General features: G+C 47.2%; 1 protein-coding gene across 7 annotated transcripts in view; it reads left to right on the top strand.

The window, feature by feature from the left end:
• The window catches only part of ZMYND11 (zinc finger MYND-type containing 11), a 244,278-nt gene that overhangs the window by 130,021 nt on the left and 93,733 nt on the right, over nt 1-20,524 (top strand). For all 7 annotated transcript variants that reach the window (XM_033931574.1, XM_033931578.1, XM_033931573.1 and 4 more), the window contains 2 exons: nt 1,976-2,094; nt 19,652-19,850. In XM_033931574.1, coding sequence (XP_033787465.1) covers nt 1,976-2,094; nt 19,652-19,850 — 318 coding nt within the window. The remainder of the gene's footprint in view (nt 1-1,975; nt 2,095-19,651; nt 19,851-20,524) is intronic.

Below are 20,524 nucleotides of genomic sequence, written 5' to 3'. Positions count from 1 at the left end.
CTCTCGCAGGTTCCTTCGCTTTCAGGTGGGAGACCTTCACCTACAGTATCGAGTCCTCCCGTTCAGGCTCGCTTCGTCCCCACGAGTCTTTACGAAGTGCCTCGTGGTGGTGGTGGCGGCCCTGCAGTTGCAGGGTCTTCAAGTGTTCCTGTAGCTCGACGACTGGCTCATCAAAGCACCGTCTCGGCGGGAGGTTATTTCAGCGACCCATCGGACTATTACGTTCCTTCAGCGTCTGGGCTTCGAGGTCAACTTTCCCAAGTCCCAGTTGTGCCCCTCTCAGTCTCTGCAGTTCATTGGGGTGGTGCTGGACACGGTTCGCCTCCGCTTGTTTCTGCCTCAACCTCGGCAGGCCGCCCTCATCCACCTGTGCCAGCAGGTCTCCCTTCAGTCCAAGCCTCCGCCAAGCAGATGATAATCCTGTTGGGACACATGGCCTCCATTGTTCATGTGACTCCTTTTGCCAGACTTCACCTCCGAGTACCTCAGTGGACACTGTTGTCCCAGTGGAGACAGGACCGGGATCCCGCCTCTCAGCACATTGTGGTGACTCCCTCCTTGAGGTGTTCGCTCCGTTGGTGGATGCTCTCTTCCAATCTTTCCAGAGGTTTTCTCTTTCTCATGCCCCCACCGCAGAAGGTCCTAACAACGGACTCCTCCACATATGCCTGGGGGGGCTCACCATTGCTATCATAGGTATGGGTGTGGTCAAAGCGTCAACCTCTATTTTGGCAGGCACCGATGCCATGTTGATTGCAGTTTCAGAATCGGCCATGTCATAGCAGGTTTCCCAACAGGAGCCAAGTGCAGCACTTAAATTAGACTCCCCCACAGCCAGCATCTCTCTCATCCCTGTTCTTCCCCCCCCCAGCCAGCATCTCTCTCATCCCTGTTCTTCCCCCCGCCCCAGCCAGCATCTCTCTCATCCCTGTTCTCCCCCCCTCAGCCAGCATCTCTCTCATTCCATTGTCCCCAATCCATCATTCCTGTCCACTACCTCTGTGACACTGATTTCAGATAATGACAACCTGCTGCCAGCTCTGCAAGCTTCCCTCTACCGCAGTCCTGCTGAAAAAGAGAAAATAACATCATTGAATGTGGGACCATGATAGAGGGAAGCCTGCAGAGCCCATTCAAGCTGCATGAAGATGTTGCCGGCTGTGATTCGGGAAGCAGTGATAGAGTACTGATCTAACACCAAAATCTGAACAGACCTCAGGAAATTCTGTGTCTGGGGATTTCTGCACACATTCTGCATCACCCACTAGTGTAGAACTCGGCCAGGCATACTCTGTTCTCTTTGTTTTGTATTTTCCCAGTAATTTTGCTGCCTGATAAGTTTATTGTATCCCGCTTTACACAAAGCTGGGCACAGTAAATACACAATAATAAGAATATCAGTACATACATTACAAACTAAGCACAGACAGTAAAAAGACATATCAGCAACCAAGTTTTATTAAAAATTTGATTAATCTCCTAGACAAAGTTTCAAGGCGATGAACAATAGATTTAATTTTTGCTTTTACAAAGACCAACACTTAGGGCTCCTTTTACTAAGGTGCGTTAGCGTTTTTTGCGCGCGCTACAATATCGCAAATGCTTACGCCTCCATAGAGCTTGCGTTAGTATTTTTCATTTAGCGTGTGGTTAGCGTGCGCTAAAAATGCTAGCGCACCTTAGTAAAAGGAGCCCTTAAGGACTTACAAAACAGAGACTGAAGACTTACCGATACAATAGGGGGAAAAAGGGGAAGAACAACAATATAAAAAATAGGAAAGAACATAAATTTACTCAAATTTACCATAAAGAACTCAATTCCTGTACTTCATCTTACAAAATAAGAACCTCTTCAGTAATTTCTTAAAATTATACAGATTATTAAAAAATTGCAAATGTGGTATATAAGTTATTATATTGTGTTGTATTATAACTGGTGCTTAAATTTTATAATAAAAGACCCCTTTGTTTACAGATACCGAACCATGAGTTAGTTTGGGCCAAAATGAAAGGCTTTGGATTTTGGCCTGCAAAAGTAATGCAAAAAGAGGACAATCAAGTAGATGTTCGTTTCTTTGGCCACCAGCACCAAAGGTAAATTAAACCATTATAATATCTTTTTTAAAAGTTTGCTTTCTTGGCTTTTTATTTATTTATTTATTTATTCATTCATTTTTATAGGCCGTCCTCCCCAGGAACCTAAAACGGGTTAATAAATGTAAATAAATTTCTGTTAATAAATGTAATGCAATTATCCATTAGGATCCCTGCTCCTTTTCTCACATCTTTTTCTCTGTTCTTCACCCCCTGCACCCAAATGATCTGGTATATCTGATTTTTCCAGCATCTCCCCACAATTCTGTGGTCCCCATCCCCATGCATTCTATTTTCTCTCTCTCCTTCTATTCTCCTGCTTGTGGTCTTCTGAACTTGTCTTCAATGCTGAAAGCATGCTGGTTCTCATCCAAGTCTTCCTTTGAGGCATTCTTCCTCTTCTGACTTGGCTGCTGGAGTGTGGAGAGAGGCAAGCAGAGATGCTAGGAAAAAGAAGTGTTGAGGGGGATGTTGAAAGAGACAGATGCTGGAAATAGAGATGGAAGTACTACCGTGTTTCCCCGAAAATAAAGACCTACCCCGAAAATAAGCCCTTGCATGATTTTCGGGGTAGGACTTATTATCCCAGGACAAGCAGGCAGCATATTCTTGACTGATGGGTGACGGCACCGACGGAGCCCCGGTACGGACAATTTTAGAGTGATTGCACTCTAAGAACTTGGAAAGTTCTAGCAGGCCGCACCGCGCACACGCGAGTGCCTTCCCGCCCGACAGAGGCGCGCGGTCCCCAGTTTCTTAGTTTCCGCGGAGCTAAGAAGACGCACGTTTCAACGGCTGTTGAAAACTTTTTTCTATTTTCACCTTTCCGCTCGCGTAAACTCAGTGGGAAATATTGTTTCCCTCATTTTATTTTATTTTATTTGTTTAAAAAAAAAAACAACTTAATTCGTTTTTCTTTCATTTTTTCGGTTTCGCCCCAGCGGGGCCTGTTGCCACCATCGAGGCCTCAGCCTTCGATTTGGCTGAAGCCGTTTTTACATTCATGCCCCCTCAACCCGTGTTTAAGAAGTGCCAGCGGTGCGCTCGACCAATTTCACTCACAGACCCGCACAACTGGTGTCTACAGTGTCTTGGTCCTGACCATCGAGCGTCTACTTGCACCCGCTGTGCCACTCTTAAAAAAGAGAACTTTAAAAAATCGACAAATCCAACAGCGATTATTGTTTGGTACCGAGATGTCGGATTCGGCGGCACCGGTCCCCACTTCGACCCCGACGCAGTCGGCACCTGCCTCGTCAACACCACGCCGGCGTCGCACCCTTCAGGTAAGCCGGCTAAGAAGCCTTCCCTGCTGGAGCGCCCTCCGGTCTCAGTAGCAGCGAGCCCAATCCTGCCGACCTCGAGGCGCCCGCGGAAGCGCTCCGCTCCGATTGAGGTAAGCCCCTCGACATCGGGTTCCTCTTCGGAGTGTAGAGCGGCACCCAAGGTACCGCAGAAGAAAAAAGCGGTACCGGTGCCTTCACTGGACGAGCGCATTGCCGCCGTCCTGCAAGTACAGCTTAAAGAACAACTACAGCAGCTGTTACCTGCCCTTCTGACACCGAGCCTTCCAGTCCCGGTCCGGTCTGAGCCTCCGGTACCGACAGTGGAGCAGCCTCCTTTGTCGGCATCCACCTTGTCGGTACCGAAGCATACCACTTCCTCGGTATCTATGCCAGTCTTAGCGCCGGAACCGAGATCCTTACACCAGGCTGTTCAAACATCGGCGCCGACACAGCCTATAACATCTCCCGGTACCGTTTCACAGAGGTCTGGGAAGTCGATGCATAAAACTCGACACCTAGAACCCTCCACACCGGAATCCCGGGACCGCAGTTTTCAAGTGCGGGACCCTGATCTGTGGGGCGATTCGGAGGACCCTCTTCTCTCAGAGGGAGAATGTTCATCAGGAGAAGAGAATCCTTCTGTTTTGGATCCATCCTCTAAACCTGATGCAACTTCTTTTACCTCTTTTCTCAAAGAGATGTGTGAATCTCTCTCTATTCCCTTGGAGGCTGAATCCAAAAAATCCAAGGCATTTCTTGATGCTCTGGATTTTGACCAGCCTCCAAGGGAATTTCTCAAACTGCCTCTCCATGACATATTAAGAGAGACATTTTACAAAAATCTAGAGACACCCTTGACCATCCCAGGAGCTCCCCGCAAACTGGACTCCTTATATAAGGTCATACCTATTCCAGGCTTTGACAAGCCGCAACTCCCCCATGAGTCCTTACTGGTGGAATCTACTTTAAAGAAATCCACGGGGGCTAGTGTATACGCTTCTGTCCCTCCTGGCAGAGAAGGTAAGACCATGGATAAGTTTGGCAAGAGGTTGTATCAAAATGCGATGCTAGCAAATAGATCAGGGAACTATGCTTTCCATTTTTTTTTTTACCTTAAGCATCTCATTCAGACTTTGTCATCTTTTGAGAAATATCTCCCTGACCGTAAAAAATCTGCCTTTCGCCAAACTTCTTCATCGCTCTTACAACTGCGCAAGTTCATGGTCAGATCAATCTATGACACCTTTGAGCTGACCTCTAGGGCCACGGCTATGTCGATAGCTATGCGGCGACTGGTCTGGCTCAGAGTTTCAGAACTCGATGTCAATCATCAAGATCGACTGGCCAATGCACCTTGTTTGGGGGATGAGCTGTTTGGAGAATCCATGGACTCCACTACTCAGAAACTCTCAGCTCATGAGACTCGATGGGACACTCTCCTTAAGACAAAGAAGAAGACCCCACCTACTAGGCCTTTTCGCCAACAATCGGCCTATCAACGTAGATTTGTGGCTCGTCCTTTACCTCAGACCCAGCAGCAACCCAGGCGTCAGAGGCAACAACAGAGGCAAGCTGCTAGACCAGCACAGCAGCAACAGCAGGTGAAACCTCCCCCTTCACAGAAATCAACTCAACCCTTTTGACTTGGTTCTCCAGGACATAGCCAGTCTCCCTCCTGCCCATCTTCAGCAGCCCATAGGAGGACGCCTTACTCATTTCATAAGCCGTTGGGAAATCATCACCTCGGATCAGTGGGTCCTCAACATCATCCGCCACGGCTACTCTCTCAATTTCCAGACTCTTCCTGCCCAAAGTCTGCCAAGAGAGTCTGCTTTGAACACTTCTCAGTCTTCCCTCCTTCTTCAAGAGATTCAATCCCTCCTTCTTCTGAACGCCATAGAGGAGGTTCTTCTGGATCAAAAGGGGCAGGGATTTTACTCCCGTTACTTTCTAGTTCCCAAAAAGACAGGAGATCGAAGACCCATTTTAGATCTTCGAGATCTCAACAAATGCTTGGTAAAAGAGAAATTCAAGATGCTTTCTCTAGCCACTCTTTATCCTCTTCTCAATCAAGGCGACTGGCTATGTTCCCTAGATCTCAAAGAAGCATACACTCACATACCGGTCAATCTGGCCTCCAGACAGTACCTCCGCTTCATGATCAACCATTGTCATTACCAATACAAGGTACTACCCTTCGGTCTGGCCTCCTCTCCAAGAGTGTTCACCAAATGTCTGATTGTGGTGGCCGCCTTTCTACGTTCCCACCACCTTCAGGTGATTCCTTACCTGGACGATTGGTTGATAAAGGCCAATTCTTCTCAGATAGTACTCCAGGCCACCAACCAGACCATCATGTTTCTACAACTTCTGGGGTTCGAGATCAATCTACCCAAATCTCATATTATCCCCACTCAGACACTTCAATTCATTGGAGCGGTGCTGGACACAGTCCTCATGAGAGCTTTTCTGCCGTCCAACCGTCTTCACACTCTCCAATCTCTGTGTCAGCAGGTGCTTCATCAACGCTCCATCTCTGCCAAGCAAATGATGATATTCTTGGGTCACATGGCCTCCACAGTTCATGTCACACCCTTCGCACGTCTCCACCTACGCACTCCTCAATGGACCCTAGCTACCCAGTGGTCCCAAGCGATGGATCCTTGCTCACGACACATATCTGTGACATCCTCTCTTCATCAGTCTCTACAATGGTGGTTGATATCCTCAAATCTCTCCAGAGGTCTTTTGTTCCATCTACCTCCTCATCAACTTGTCATCACCACCGACGCCTCCCCTTATGCCTGGGGAACTCATTTGAATGAATTCCAAACTCAAGGACTTTGGACAGCCCAGGAAATGAAACATCACATCAACTTCCTGGAACTCAGAGCGATGTTTTATGCCCTCAAGGCCTTCCAGCATCTTCTCTTTCCTCAGGTCCTTCTACTGTGCACAGACAATCAAGTTGCGATGTACTACATCAACAAGCAGGGTGGGACGGGCTCTCGCCTCTTGTGCCAGGAAGCCCAGAAGATTTGGGCTTGGGACACAGATCACCACCTATTCCTAAAAGCTATCTACATTCAGGGAGAACAGAATTCCTTAGCGGACAAGCTCAGCAGAATTCTCCAGCCTCACGAGTGGACACTCGATCCTTTTACTCTGCAGTCCATCTTCGCTCAGTGGGGCACTCCTCAGAGAGACCTCTTTGCAGCTCCTCACAATCATCAGCTGCCCCACTTCTGCTCCAGACTCTACTCTCCTCACCGTCTGGCAGCGGATGCATTTCTCCTGAATTGGTCCAATCTCTTCCTGTATGCTTTCCCTCCTCTGCCTCTCATGCTCAGGACCTTGTTCAAGCTCCAGAGGGAACAGGCCACCATGATTCTGATTGCGCCACGGTGGCCCAGGCAACATTGGTTCTCCCTTCTACTTCAACTCAGTTCCAGGGAACCTATTCTACTTCCACAATTTCCTTCTCTGCTCACACAACATCAGGAGACCCTTCTGCATCCCAACCTCCAGTCTCTGCACCTGACAGCCTTTTATCTCTCGGGCTGACTTCAAATGATACTCTTTTATCTCTGCCCGTTCGTTCTGTTCTGGTTGCCTCCAGGAAACCGGCCACTCTGCAATGTTACCATCAGAAGTGGACACGGTTTTCTTCCTGGTGTCTTCTTCATCATCATAATCCTACGTCCCTTGCTGTGGAGACCGTGTTGGATTACCTTCTTTCTTTGTCTGATTCTGGTCTCAAGTCTACTTCCATCAGAGTCCACCTCAGTGCTATTGCTGCTTTTCATGAGCCAGTCCATGGGAAACTCCTTTCAGCTCATCCCTTGGTCTCCAGATTCATGCGAGGACTTTTCAATGTGAAACCACCTCTTAAACCTCCTCCTGTGATCTGGGATCTTAACGTGGTTCTTTCAGCCTTAATGAAACCTCCGTTTGAACCTTTGGCCACGGCTTCTTTCAACTTTCCAAGTTCTTAGAGTGCAATCACTCTAAAATTGTCCGTACCGGGGCTCCGTCGGTGCCGTCACCCATCAGTCAAGAATATCTGCCTGCTGTCCCTGGATAACACCTGTTACGGTAAGTAACTGTGCTATATAAGCCCTACCGCTGAAAATTAGCCCTAGTTGTTGGTGACGGTGCTTCCCCCACCCCATAGCTGAACCGCTGAACCCCTGCTGACCCTCCATCTTTCCCTCCCAACCGAACCCCATAAATACCTTCCAGCAGAGCAGCATCGGGCCAGCAGCACTCTTAACAGGCTGCTTCACGGCCTTCTCGCAGGGGAGTTTATGGTCGCGGTCTTCAGTCTTTCAGTGCCATCCATGCATCTCCCATGGCATCAACCTTGCGGGACTTGTCATTCACTGTCATCCATATGTCGAACAGAACAGCCACCAATACCGATGGTCTTCTGCCTGGAAGATTCGAGTCACTCCACGAAAAGCCCATCGCATTTGCATGGTTACCAGGTCTTGGTATACACCGACTGTAATCCCATTTCACTGGAACTGTGGGTTTTGCCGAGCCACCTGCATAATTCGCTCTTTGAGCAGGTAGTCCCCAAAACAGGCAATACCATATTTTTCATTCCATAAACACACTTTTTCCCCCCCAAAAGTGGATGCAAAGAACAGTGCGTCTTATGAAGCGAATATAACAGACAACGGCTCTGCCTCTTTCTCTCTCCCTTCCCTCCATCCACCCCTCACTTCCCCTCCCACGCTTCCGAGTGAGTGCTGCCCGAGAGCCATTGCTAGCTTCCCCAGGTGACTTGACTCCCTTGCACCCCACATGGAAGCTGCAAACGGGCATTCAGAGAAGCACTGTGCATGCCCCTTCTTCACATTGCACAGACCTCCACCACTGAGTTGAAAAACTTAGGCCCAGCCATCTCTTCCTTCCCTCCATCCCCCCTCACTTTCCCGCGAGCATGTGCTGCCCGAGGGCCACTGCGAGCCTCCCCAGGTCAGCTCAATCACGCGGTGCCATCAGCTGCTGTAGCCATGTCTGCTCCACGTGACTGAGCTGACCTGGGGAGGCTTGAAGTGGCTTTCGGGCAGGTCTCGCTCGCTGGGAAGCATGGGGCTGTTCTCCTGATTGGCTGTCCTCCTTTGGCCAGCTCTGGGAACAGCAGCTGATGACACCGTGCAACTGAGCTGACCCGGGGAAGCATGCAGTGGTTCTTGGAAAGTGCACGCTCACTGGGAAGCTTGGGGCTGTCCTCCTGATTGGCTGTCCTCCTTTGGCCAGTTCTGGGAACAGGAATACAGTAGGTTTCTTGCCTACTTTTCCTCTGTCCAAGTGATCTGTGCAGCCTTTCTCTTAGGCTGTTTAATTGCCTCACCAGGTGGGACTGTCCTCCTGATTGGCTGTGTTGGCTGCTGCAGGTGACCCAACTCTCTTGAAAGTCCAATGCATCCTCATTGCATCCCCAAGGTGAAGCTACGAATGGGCATGCTGAGGAGAACCACCATGCGCCCCCCCCCCCCCTTCTTCCCGCTGCCTAGACAGGAGTGGAAAGGGATGCGAGCGAGAGGCGATAGCTGCCTGTCAGGGGATCCACTGAGCCTCTCACAGAACTGTCTGTTCAGCATGGGATTTTGGTTCTAGACTTTTCTTTTTCTGTTCGGTGCAGTGGCTTTTTCCTTCACCAGAGGATGGTCTGGTGCTCTGAGAATCCTGCTGGAGGATGGCTAAGAGGGAGCACCGGGGGTGTAAGAGACGCACGTTGTGCACAGTTTGAGAAGAGCCATCTAAAAACACACTCACTTTGGCATCCTTTGATTGCTTTATACCATCGCCCCCCCCCCCCCCACGGAGGGCAGTTTTAGGGAAATTTATATGTTTCTTTAACCCCCCAACAACAAACAAGTGGCTGGGATTGCCTACCACTTAGACCTTGCCCAGTACCCTTTCCTGGCCTACCACTAGACCACCAGAGAGGCTACAGGGTACAGAGCAGGGAGGAGGAGACAAGGTGCAGAGTCTGGCAAAGAGTGTGGGTTTGGGTGCAGAGCCTAGCAGAGAGAATTTGGTTCGGGATGTGTTTTTTCTTGTGTTCCTCCTCTAAATCTAGGGTGCATCTTATGGTCAGGTGCATCTTATGGAGTGAAAAATACAGTAATATCTTTAGGACTGCCCGATCTTCTAGCCCCCAGGCTGCGATGGGCCCACAATATAACAATGGAAGATGGGTCTATCGGTTCCTCAGGTCCCAACAGCTGACTACAAAACTCCTGCACCACCTGTTTGCAATCTTTATGGAGATCATTTTCCGGAATGCCTTTAAACCGCAAGTTACTTCTTCATGACCTGTTTCCAGATCTTCAATATATGCCTGCAGGTCAGCTAATTCCCCCACTTGTTGTGTCACTGCAGTTTTGATTTCCTCTACCACCGCAGCCAATTGACTCATGTGCTGTTCAGAGGCCTCAACCCGGCCTTCCAGGTCCCCAACTTATGTCCAGAGCTCCACTAGCACAGTTTTTACATCCTCATGGACACCTTTCATTTCCGCTTTTAAATCCAAGACCCACGTTTCCAATGTTTGTTTTAAAGATGGGTCGCCGTCTAAAGTTGGGGCCATGGCAGGCGACTGCTGATTTTGCTCCGGTTATCCCAGGACCAGCAGGCAGCATATTATCACGTATGGGTGACGTCACCGACAAAGCCCCGGTACGGACCACTTTAAAAGTGCATCGCGATAGCCTGCACTGCGCATGCATGAGTGCCTTCCCGCCCGACGTAGGCGCGTGGTCCCTTCAGTTCCTTAGTTTCCGCAGAGCTAAGAAGTCGCTTATCAACGGCTGTTGGTATTTTTTCGCTGCCTTCCCGCTCACGCGGCTTTTTTTCTGATTTTTGTCAGCTTTCTTTTTCTTTTCCTTTCGTGTCAAAGTAAAAAAAACTAAATAATAAAAAAAAAAATTTTAACTTTCTCCCTTTCGCGGTTGCAGCCCCGCGGGGCCTGTTCCAAGCCTCGACTTTTGATTTTGCCGAGGCCATTTTTCCATCAAAATCTTGTCCGCAAACAGGTTTTAAAAAGTGCAAACAGTGTGCTCCCCCTATTTCTTTTACTGACCCGCATCACTGGTGCCTCCAGTGTTTGGGACCAGACCACAGGGCTGATTCATGCACTCATTGTTCTTCTCTTCTAAAAAGGACCCTCAAGAATCAACAAATTCAACAACGTATGCTTTTCGGTTCCGCTATAGAGGGAGATTCGTCACCGGTACCGACGTCTGAGTTCACACCGAAGTCAATTTCGCATCACTCGACATCGCTGGAATCCACCTCGGTGTCACATCCAGTGGGTAAGCCGGCTAAGAAGCCTTCCCCCACCCCTTCGGGTCCTCAGGTCACTTCAGCAGTGAATCAAGTCCTGCAGACCTCGAGGCGCTCTAAGAAAGTCTCAGCTCAGATTGAGGTGAGTGCCTTGTCATCGGCCTCCTCATCTCCATAATGCAGAGCAGCACCAAAGGTACCGGCGAAAAAGCCAACGGTACCGGTGCAGACTCTTAAGCAGCAAATTCAAGAAGTGCTACGAACAGAGTTACGGGAGCAATTACAACTTACTCCCTGTCATGGCAACACCAGCTCCTCTGGAGCTGGTCCGGTCTGAGCCTTTGTTATCAGCATCGGTGCCTGCTGTCTCGGCACCAGATTCCTGAAAGCCTTCATCAGTAACGGCGGGCTTGGTTCCGGGTTCGATGTCGGATGTAACTTGAAATCGTTCTTCACACACATCTCCCGAGATGATGTCGGTCAAATCGGGTAAATCCTTGAAGATGGTGAAACATCTTGAACCATCGACACCCAGTTCTCGACGTCGTCTTCCACCGACACGAACTCAGATCTCTGGGAAGATTCTGAAGAGCCTATTCTGACTGATGAGGCCTATTCTGACTGATGAGGCCTTCTTCTCAAGAACCAGATAAGGCTTCTTTTACCAAATTTTTGAGGGAAATGTCAGAGACTCTTTCTATATCTCTAGAGGTTGATTCAAAGAAATCTAAAGCTTTTTTGGATGCATTAGATTATGAGCAGCCACCTAAGGAGTTTCTTAAGCTCCCTCTCCATGATATTCTATGGGAGACATTTTATAAAAAATCTTGAAACTCCTTTGACCATCCCTGGGGTTCCTCGTAAGCTTGGTTCCCTTTATAGGGTGGTTTCAATTCTGATGAAGCCACCATTTGAACCAATGGCCACAGCTCATCTCAAGTTTCTTACCTGGAAAGTGGTCTTCCTTGTTGCTCTTACCTCTGCCAGGAGGGTCATTGAGTTACAAGCACTAGTAGCAGATCCACCCTTCACAGTTTTCCATCATGATAAGGTGGTTTTGCGTACACATCCAGAGTTTCTTCCAAAAATTGTCTCTGATTTTCATCTCAATCAGTCGATTGTTCTGCCAGTGTTTTTTCCTAGGCCTCATTCTCATGCTGGAGAAGCAGCCTTGCATACTTTGGACTGTAAACGAGCTTTGGCCTACTACCTTGATTGCACAAAGCCACACAGAACTTCTGCCCAACTCTTCATCTCGTTTGAGTCAAACAAGTTGGGGCATCCTGTTTCCAAGAGAACGATTTCCAACTGGCTGGCTACCTGCATTTTGTTCTGCTATGCTCAGACTGGACTGGCATTGGAGAGTCGTGTTACAGCCTATAAAGTTAGACCTATGGCAGCTTCTGTTGCTTTCCTTAGATTTACTCCCATTGAGGAAATCTGTAAAGCTGCCATCTGGTCCTCAGTTCATACGTTCACTTCTCACTACTGTTTGGAAACTTTCTCCAGAAGGAATGGGCACTTCGACTAATCAGTTTTACAAAATTTATTTTCTTAAGGCCAACACTCCCACCATACCATTCTGTTAGCTTGGTGGTCACCCATACGTGAGAATATGCTGACTGCTTGTCCTGGGATAAAGCACAGTTACTTACCGTAACAGGTGTTTTCCAGGGACAGCAGACAGATATTCTCACAACCCACCCACCTTCCCTGGTTGGCTTCTTAGCTGGCTTATCATAACTGAAGGGACTGCACATTTACGTTAGGCAGGAAGGCACTCGCATATGCGCGGTGTGGGCTATCGTGAACTTTCTAAACTTAGTGGCGATGCACGTTTAAAGTGGTCCTTACCGGGGCTCTGTCAGTGACATCACCCATACGTGAGAATATCTGCTTGCTGTCCCTGAATAACACCTGTTACGGTAAGTAACTGTGCTTTTCTGCGCCATCTTGGATTTCACAGAAGACGATGCCGACGAGCTCGCACTCTTGTTTTTCATTTGTGGTTCCGCTAAAATGAAATGACCCAAAAATGGGGTTCTCTGTTTATATTTGAGCCTCCTTTGGATGATGGTGCTTTTTTTCCTCCCTTCCCCACCTCCATCCCTTCCCATGACTGGCACAGCTATCTTTCCCTCCTCCTGATGACCAGCACTGCTAGCTCCACTGATGACCATTGCTATCTCCTCTCCCACTCCTATTCCCCGCGGCACTCCTATTCCCCCCCCCCACCTTGTTGACTGGCACTCCTATCCTCCGCTACCTGCTCACCCCTGCCCCAGACTGACGTCGCACTTATAGTCCCGATGCTCCAGAAGCCAACGCTCTGTGCTGGGCTGAAGGGCCTTGAGCGTCTGCACATGCTCAAAGCCTGATGGCTCCTGCCCTCTCCAGGATTCTCGAAGGGAATCGAGCCTTGAGCATACACAGACACTCAAGGCCCTTCACTAGCCCAGCACAGAGCGTCGGTGTTGACTTCCGGAGCATCAGTTTGTAAGTGCGATGTTGGTCTGGGGCAGGGAGGAGCGGGTAGTAGAGGATAGAGGAGTACCTAAGACGGTGACCTCCTCCGTACTTTTCTTTTGCCGCAGTCTACCCCCCTCTGAAGCAACTTTCTGTTTCCGCTTGGGTGGATTGCAGCAAAGGAACAGTGCAGGGGAGGCCGCGGAAGGAGATGGTGGCATAGAGATGGTGGGAAGGGGAAGAGATGATGGCGCATAGATGGGAAGGGGAAGAGATGGGGCACATGGATGGAAGAAAGGGGAAGAGATGGGGCACATGGAGGGAATAATAATAACAGTTTATATACCGCAGGACTGTGAAGTTCTATGCGGTTTACAATGATTAAAAAGTTACAGATTGAGTAGTACTAACAGAATTAAGATTTAGCAGTCAGTTATTGTGGGGAAAGATTGTTCAGTGTAGCTGCCTAAGTACTTTAGGAACAAATATGTTTTTAGGTGTCTCCTAAATTCCCCATAAGTATTCGCAAGCATGAGTAATTGTGGAAGTGGAGAAGGAGGGAAGAGATGGTACACATGGACGAAGGGAAGGGTTAGAGTTAGAAAGATAGATTTGAGAAGGAGGCAGAAAAATGGATAAAAACTGAATATGAAAATCAGTGATAAAGAAGGATGTAGTGCAAAAAGTGAAGGAGAAGAAATAAACAGCAAATTCATAAGGAGGCCTTGGAAACAAAGTTAAGAACACAGATGGAACAAGATGACCAGAAAAATAAAATTGCCAGATAACAGAGGTAGGAAAATGTTTTTTATTTTTAATTTAGTGATTGAAATATGTCAGCTTTGAAAAATTTCATCTGTGGTTTTTATATTTTGGAATATTCAGGAAGAAATGCATTTCTTTCTGTTTCTCTTGTGGTGTACTGTGTTCAGAATCTAGCATATTAGGGTTTCGTTGTGTACAATAGTACTTTTAGCTTGTGGGTTTGTATTTGAAAGGGGTTTTTTTTACTGGTTTTTTTCATGTGTGATTGAGGCCAGATGTTCTAGTGGGGATGACATGATACTCATACCCAAATTTCTAACCTTTGTTTATATTCAAGTCAACCTTTCTTCCTCCTCTCTCGGGGGGGGGGGGGTGTTACCTCGGTTTATATTCGAGTATATACAGTAGCATGCTTAAATTAATGCAGGTGCTATTATTTAAAAGTGAAAAGAATTCTATGCTATATTTGAAAGGGGCTTAATGTCCATTGGATTAAACTAATGTATTAGGCACTTGATATCACAGTCAATAGTATATCCCACACCTACTTAAAAGGGAATAAAGTTTTAACCAAACTGCTTATGGCTTGGCCCATGAAATTCAATGATAATGTTTCCCTAGTTGCAGTTATAAAATAGTTCTGAAACTATAATCTTTAAAATCAAATAAATACTCTCCAGCATATTACCATTTATGAGGTAATTTTATAAATGATTTAAGCATCTATCATAATCTGTCTCACTGACACCCGGGAGGAATCCACTCTAACAGCCAGCACCCTAGCAGACTTCTTCAATTCCAAAATACAAAAATTAAGATCATCAATAACGCCCCCTGCCAATCCCCACGAGTACTTTCCTATCCTCAATGACACAAACACATCCAACTGTGATCTAGGGTCCAGAACCGACCTAAGTTTGAACCATTTCACAGCCATAGACTGGCAATCCTTTAACAAATACTACAACAAATACTATAACTCCTACTGCAGACTGGATACGTGCCCCCCAAATGTCATGAAAACTGCCCCAATCCACTTCAAAGCCAACATGCTGACATGGGTCAACGCTCTACTATCCGCCGGAAACTTCCCAGCAGAGCAAGGCCACATCTTGATAACTCCAATTATAAAAAACTCAAAAGAACCTCCCAACATCCCATCTAATTACAGACCTATCGCCAGCATCCCGCTAGTCACCAAAATAACCGAAGGGGCAGTAAATGCTGAACTCACCACATATCTGGACAAATTCGACAACCAATCAGGCTTTCGCTCTGGCCACAGCACCGAAACCATCATAGCCTCTCTACTCGACTATCTGCACTCACTCTTCAGCCAGGGTTCCAGCGCCCTAATCTTGCAACTTGACCTAAGCAGTGCTTTCGACCTAGTCGACCATACCACTCTCCTAAACTCCCTTGCGCACATCGGCATCTCCGGACAGGTTCTCAGCTGGTTCAACGGGTTTCTAAAAAATAGATCTTACAGAGTGATCAAGAACGACTCTTTCTCCCACAGTTGGGACAATTCTTGTGGTGTTCCCCAGGGCTCACCACTATCCCCCACCCTATTCAACATCTATCTCGTCTCCCTGGGAAACCTCCTGCACAGCTTCAAGCTCAAATTCTTCATTTACGCAGACGACATCACAATAATCATCCCACTAACCAGTTTCACCCTAGAGCTGCTTAACTCTATATCACACTTACTCAGGCAGATAGAACTCTGGATGCTATCCTATAGATTAAAACTAAACGCTGACAAAACTAAATTCTTCTGGCCTCTCCCAACGATAAAATCAAAAGATACCTCAATTCAAGTGAATGGATCGGACTTCCCCCTAGAACAAACCCTAAAAATACTAGGAGTCACCCTAGACAAACACCTTTCCCTTGAGAAGCACACTGATCTTACCGTCAGGAAAAGCTTCTCGGCGCTCTGGAAACTCCGCACCATAAAAAAATACTTTGATGACAACTCATTCCAACTGTTAGTACAATCCTCCATTCTCAGCATCCTCGATTATTGCAACATCATTTACCTAGGCTCCATGAAGAAAACCACCAGGAGACTAAAACTGATTCAGAACACGGCCGTCCGCCTTATATTTGGCCTAAACAAATGGGAACATATCACCCCTTACTACCATAAACTGCACTGGCTACCATTCGAATCCAGAGTACTGTTCAAGTTCGCATGCCTCAGCTACAAAACGGTGTTTGGTCTATCCCCAAGCTACCTCATCCCCCACTTTAAATTAGATCACAACAATAAGAACTCTCGCAGAATTCATCTATTCGCCTTCCCCTCCCTAAAACTATGTCAACTCAAACGATTCGTCAACAAAACCTTCTCCTTCCAGGCGGCCAAACTAAACTCATGGCTTGCCCAAATTATACTTGAAGCCCCCACTTACCTGGACTTCAGAAAAAAACTCAAAACTCACTTATTCCATGGACAGAATCCCTAACACTCCCACTCGCTCCTTCTACTCCCTTCAATACACATGAACCTCCACCTTTCCCTCCTAATGTACCCTCCAAACCAACTAACTTCACTGACCGGTATTTTTCCCTCCTATTGTACACGCTTGTATATTCCTATTGTACTCCATTGTATATTCTGTCAACTTCATTGACCTGTACACCCCAAAAAATGTTAATTCTTGTCAACTTAAATGACATGTTCATTCCAAAAAATGTTAATTCCCAATGTTATTTTCTTTTGTAATATTATTAATTGCTGTGAACCGCCTAGAACTCTCTGGGTATGGCGGTATACAAAATAAAGTTATTATTATTAGTTATTATTAATAAAACCCTTAGCGTGCATGCGCACTTCAAACTCTGTAATCCCTGCGTCCATGATCCGTTGCTCCGTGGCTCCGCATGCGCAGTAGAAGGAGCCTGTGGCGTTTTGTGTGCAGCAGTTTTCTGGCTCCATGCGGAGGCATGGAGTTGAAGTTGCAAACACCACGGCGGCGACTCCCCCCTCCCGCCCTCACTCCGTCTAACACTAAAGGTATCCGCCAATGAGGAGGACCGTGCACTGAACCAAGGAGCCATGGGAAAAGAAGCCCCAGGGAAGGAGGATGGCCAACCAGCCCGTGATCCTCAACGTGTACGACATAGTGAGTAAAGCTGCTAAAACTTCAGGGGCCCCGCAGGCAGCAGCGCTGTTTACCGGCATCAGGGTATTCAGGTAGCACCAGAGTGACAGAGTGGAATAATAAAGTGTTTTTGTAATTTGAGATGGGGGAGGAGGGCAGTATGATAGGTTATTAAGGGGAGAGAGACAGAAACAAATAAAAACAGAGATAGAGAAATGAGGAGAGACAGAAAGAAAGACAGACAGCGGCCAAGGGGAGAGACAGAAAGAAAGACAGACAGCGGCCAAGGGGAGAGACAGAAAGAAAGACAGACAGCGGCCAAGGGGAGAGACAGAAAGAAAGACAGACAGCGGCCAAGGGGAGAGACAGAAAGAAAGAAAGACAGCAGCCAAGGAGAGAGACAGAAAGAAAGACAGACAGACAGCAGCCAAGGAGAGAGACAGAAAGAAAGACAGACAGACAGTGGCCAAGGGGAGAGACAGAAAGAAAGACAGACAGCGACCAAGGGGAGAGACAGAAAGAAAGACAGACAGACAGCGGCCAAGGAGAGAGACAGAAAGGAAGACAGACAGCGGCCAAGGAGAGAGACAGAAAGACAGACAGCGGCCAGGGAGAGAGACAGACAGACAGAAAGAAAGAAGGAAAGAAATAAAGATATGCCTAAGTCTACACATCTGTTCTAGCACCCGTTAATGTAACGGGCTTAGAAACATAGAAATAGACGGCAGATAAGGGCCACTGCCCATCCAGTCTGCCCACCCTAATGACCCTCCCCTACCTTTTTCTATGAAGAGATCCCATGTGACGATCCCATTTTGTCTTAAAATCAGGCACGCTGCTGGCCTCGATCACCTGAAGTGGAAGACTATTCCAGCGATCAACCACTCTCTTGGTGAAAAAGTACTTCCTGGTGTCACCGTGCAGCTTCCCTCCCCTGATTTTCCACGGATGCCCTCTTGTAGCTGTGAGACCTTTGAAAAAGAAGATAACTTCTTCCACCTCGATACGGCCCGTGAGATATTTGAACATCTCGATCATGTCTCCCCTCTCTCTGCGTTCCTCGAGTGAATATAGTCGTAATTTATCTAGCCGTTCCTCGTACAGGAGGTCCTTGAGTCCCGAGACCATCCGGGTGGCCATTCGCTGGACCGACTCCAGTCTCAGCACATCTTTGCGGTAATGAGGCCTCCAAAATTGTACACAGTATTCCAGATGGGGGTCTCACCATGGATCTATACAATGGCATAATGACTTCAGGCTTACGGCTGATGAAACTCCTACGTATACATCCTATGATTTGTCTAGCCTTAGATGAAGCCTGCTCCACTTGATTGGCAGTCTTCATGTCTTCACTGATGATCACCCCTAAGTCCCATTCAGCTACAGTCCTTGCTAGTGTAGAATAATGTCTTTCACACTCAATCTAGAATTGCCCAGGGATGTGGGCCGAAAAATGGCAGATGAGCTTCAACGTGGGAAAATGCAAGGTCATGCACGTGGGGAAAAAGAACCAGATGTTCACATACAAAATGGGGGGAACACCACTAGGGGTTAGTAACCTGGAGAGAGACCTGGGAGTGATGGTAGACGCAACACTGAAGGCATCGGCACAATGTGCCACAGCCTCTAGGAAAGCAAACAGAATGCTGGGTATCATTAAGAGGGGTATTACGACCAGGACGAAGGAAGTTATCATGCCGCTGTATCGTGCAATGGTACGGCCGCATCTGGAGTACTGTGTCCAGTACTGGTCGCCATACCTCAAGAAGGACATGGCGGTACTTGAGGGAGTACAAAGAAGAGCAACCAAACTGATAAAGGGAATGGAAAATCTCCCATATACCGACAGATTGAAGCAGTTGGGACTTTTCTCCCTGGAGAAGCGAAGACTTAGAGGAGACATGATAGAAACCTTCAAGATCCTGAAGGGCATAGAAAAAGTAGACAGAGACAGATTTTTCAAATTAAGGGGCACCACAAGTTCAAGGGGGCATTGGGGGAAATTGAAAGGGGACAGGTTTAGAACAAACGCTAGGAAGTACTTTTTCACTCAGAGGGTGGTAGATACATGGAACGCGCTTCCAGAGGCTGTTGTGGACAAGAAAACACTAAATGGATTCAAAGAAGGTTTGGATAGATTCCTAGAAGAAAAAGGGATTGGGGGGTACAGATAGGTATAGACCATTGCTCAGGCAATGGGCCTGATGGGCCGCCGCGGGAGCAGACCGCTGAGCAGGATGGACCTATGGTCTGCCTCAGCGGAGGCAACTTCTTATGTTCTTATGTATATGAACAAAAGTAGACTATCAGAAAAGCATAGCTTCTATTTTCATGTGACACGAGCATTCTGTCGATGGAGAATGGGCAGAGAAGAGTTGGGATCATCACTTGTGTGTAATTAGTAAAGTGCATAATTGCTTATTTGTAGTGGCACATAAACACAGAAAGTTATTGTTATTTTGGAGCAAATACAACTTTGTGCAGTAGTTTTTAGGAAGGCTGTTTTATAAAAGCACATAAACACATAAATTGCTTTTATAAAAATAGGTACAACATATGTGCTTAGGTACATTTCCTGCCTAGGAACTCGGTTATAAAAGTCTAATTTTAGTTTTCAATGTTTTTTTGAAGGGCATGGATTCCATCAGAAAATATTCAAGACATTACAGTAAATGTGCACCAGCTACATGTGAAACGCAGCATAGGCTGGAAAAAGGCATGTGACGAACTGGAACTGCATCAACGCTTCCTCCGTGAAGGAAGATTTTGGAAGTCGAAAAATGAGGAGGAGGAGGCAGAATCCAGTATCTCGTCAACCAGCAATGAGCAGGTGAGCGTTCTCTTCTATGCAACTTTGAAGAAGCAGGCCACAACATAGCTAAAGGCTGTAACCATACTGCAAAAAAACTCAATTCCGTGACTTTTTTGTACCTAATTAAGGCCTTACAGCCTATCATCTTTCCAGTTTTGGATTCTCTAACCGGTGTTGTCGGCAACCGCCGATTGTGTAATAATTGCATGATAGCACCAGTTAGAGAATTACACCTCTTTCAGAGGTAGGCAGCAGAAATGTAGGACTGGGTTTTCCAGGCATACGTTTCCGGCGCCTACTTTTGATATGAATTGTGCCTCATTAGGCACTTTATGGCTCCTAACTCCACTTCCAGCGTTAGCCACACTTACAGTTGCGTTACGCACAATTCCGGCACTGATTTTTTTTTTTTAGACACCAGTAGATGTTTTGAAAATCAGTGGAAAGGATCGTTTAAATGGCATTTTTCACTGAGCTTGGATACCTACTGGCGCCTAAAAAAATGGCACTGTTTAGAGAATCAAGGCCAAAGTGAATTACAATACAGATACTGTACTTATGTCACTGCACAAAGGACTTCCAGTGCAAAACACACGAGTCCTGAACCTGTGGGTAGTTCATTTTCACTTGCAAGGAATGCAGAAGGTGTTATCTTACATTTTCAACTCTGCCTCCCTGTATAATGGGCACTG

This window comes from Geotrypetes seraphini, chromosome 2, assembly GCF_902459505.1.
Source record: "Geotrypetes seraphini chromosome 2, aGeoSer1.1, whole genome shotgun sequence".
Classification (NCBI taxonomy): domain Eukaryota; kingdom Metazoa; phylum Chordata; class Amphibia; order Gymnophiona; family Dermophiidae; genus Geotrypetes; species Geotrypetes seraphini.
This window is presented reverse-complemented; position numbering and strand designations above follow the sequence as displayed.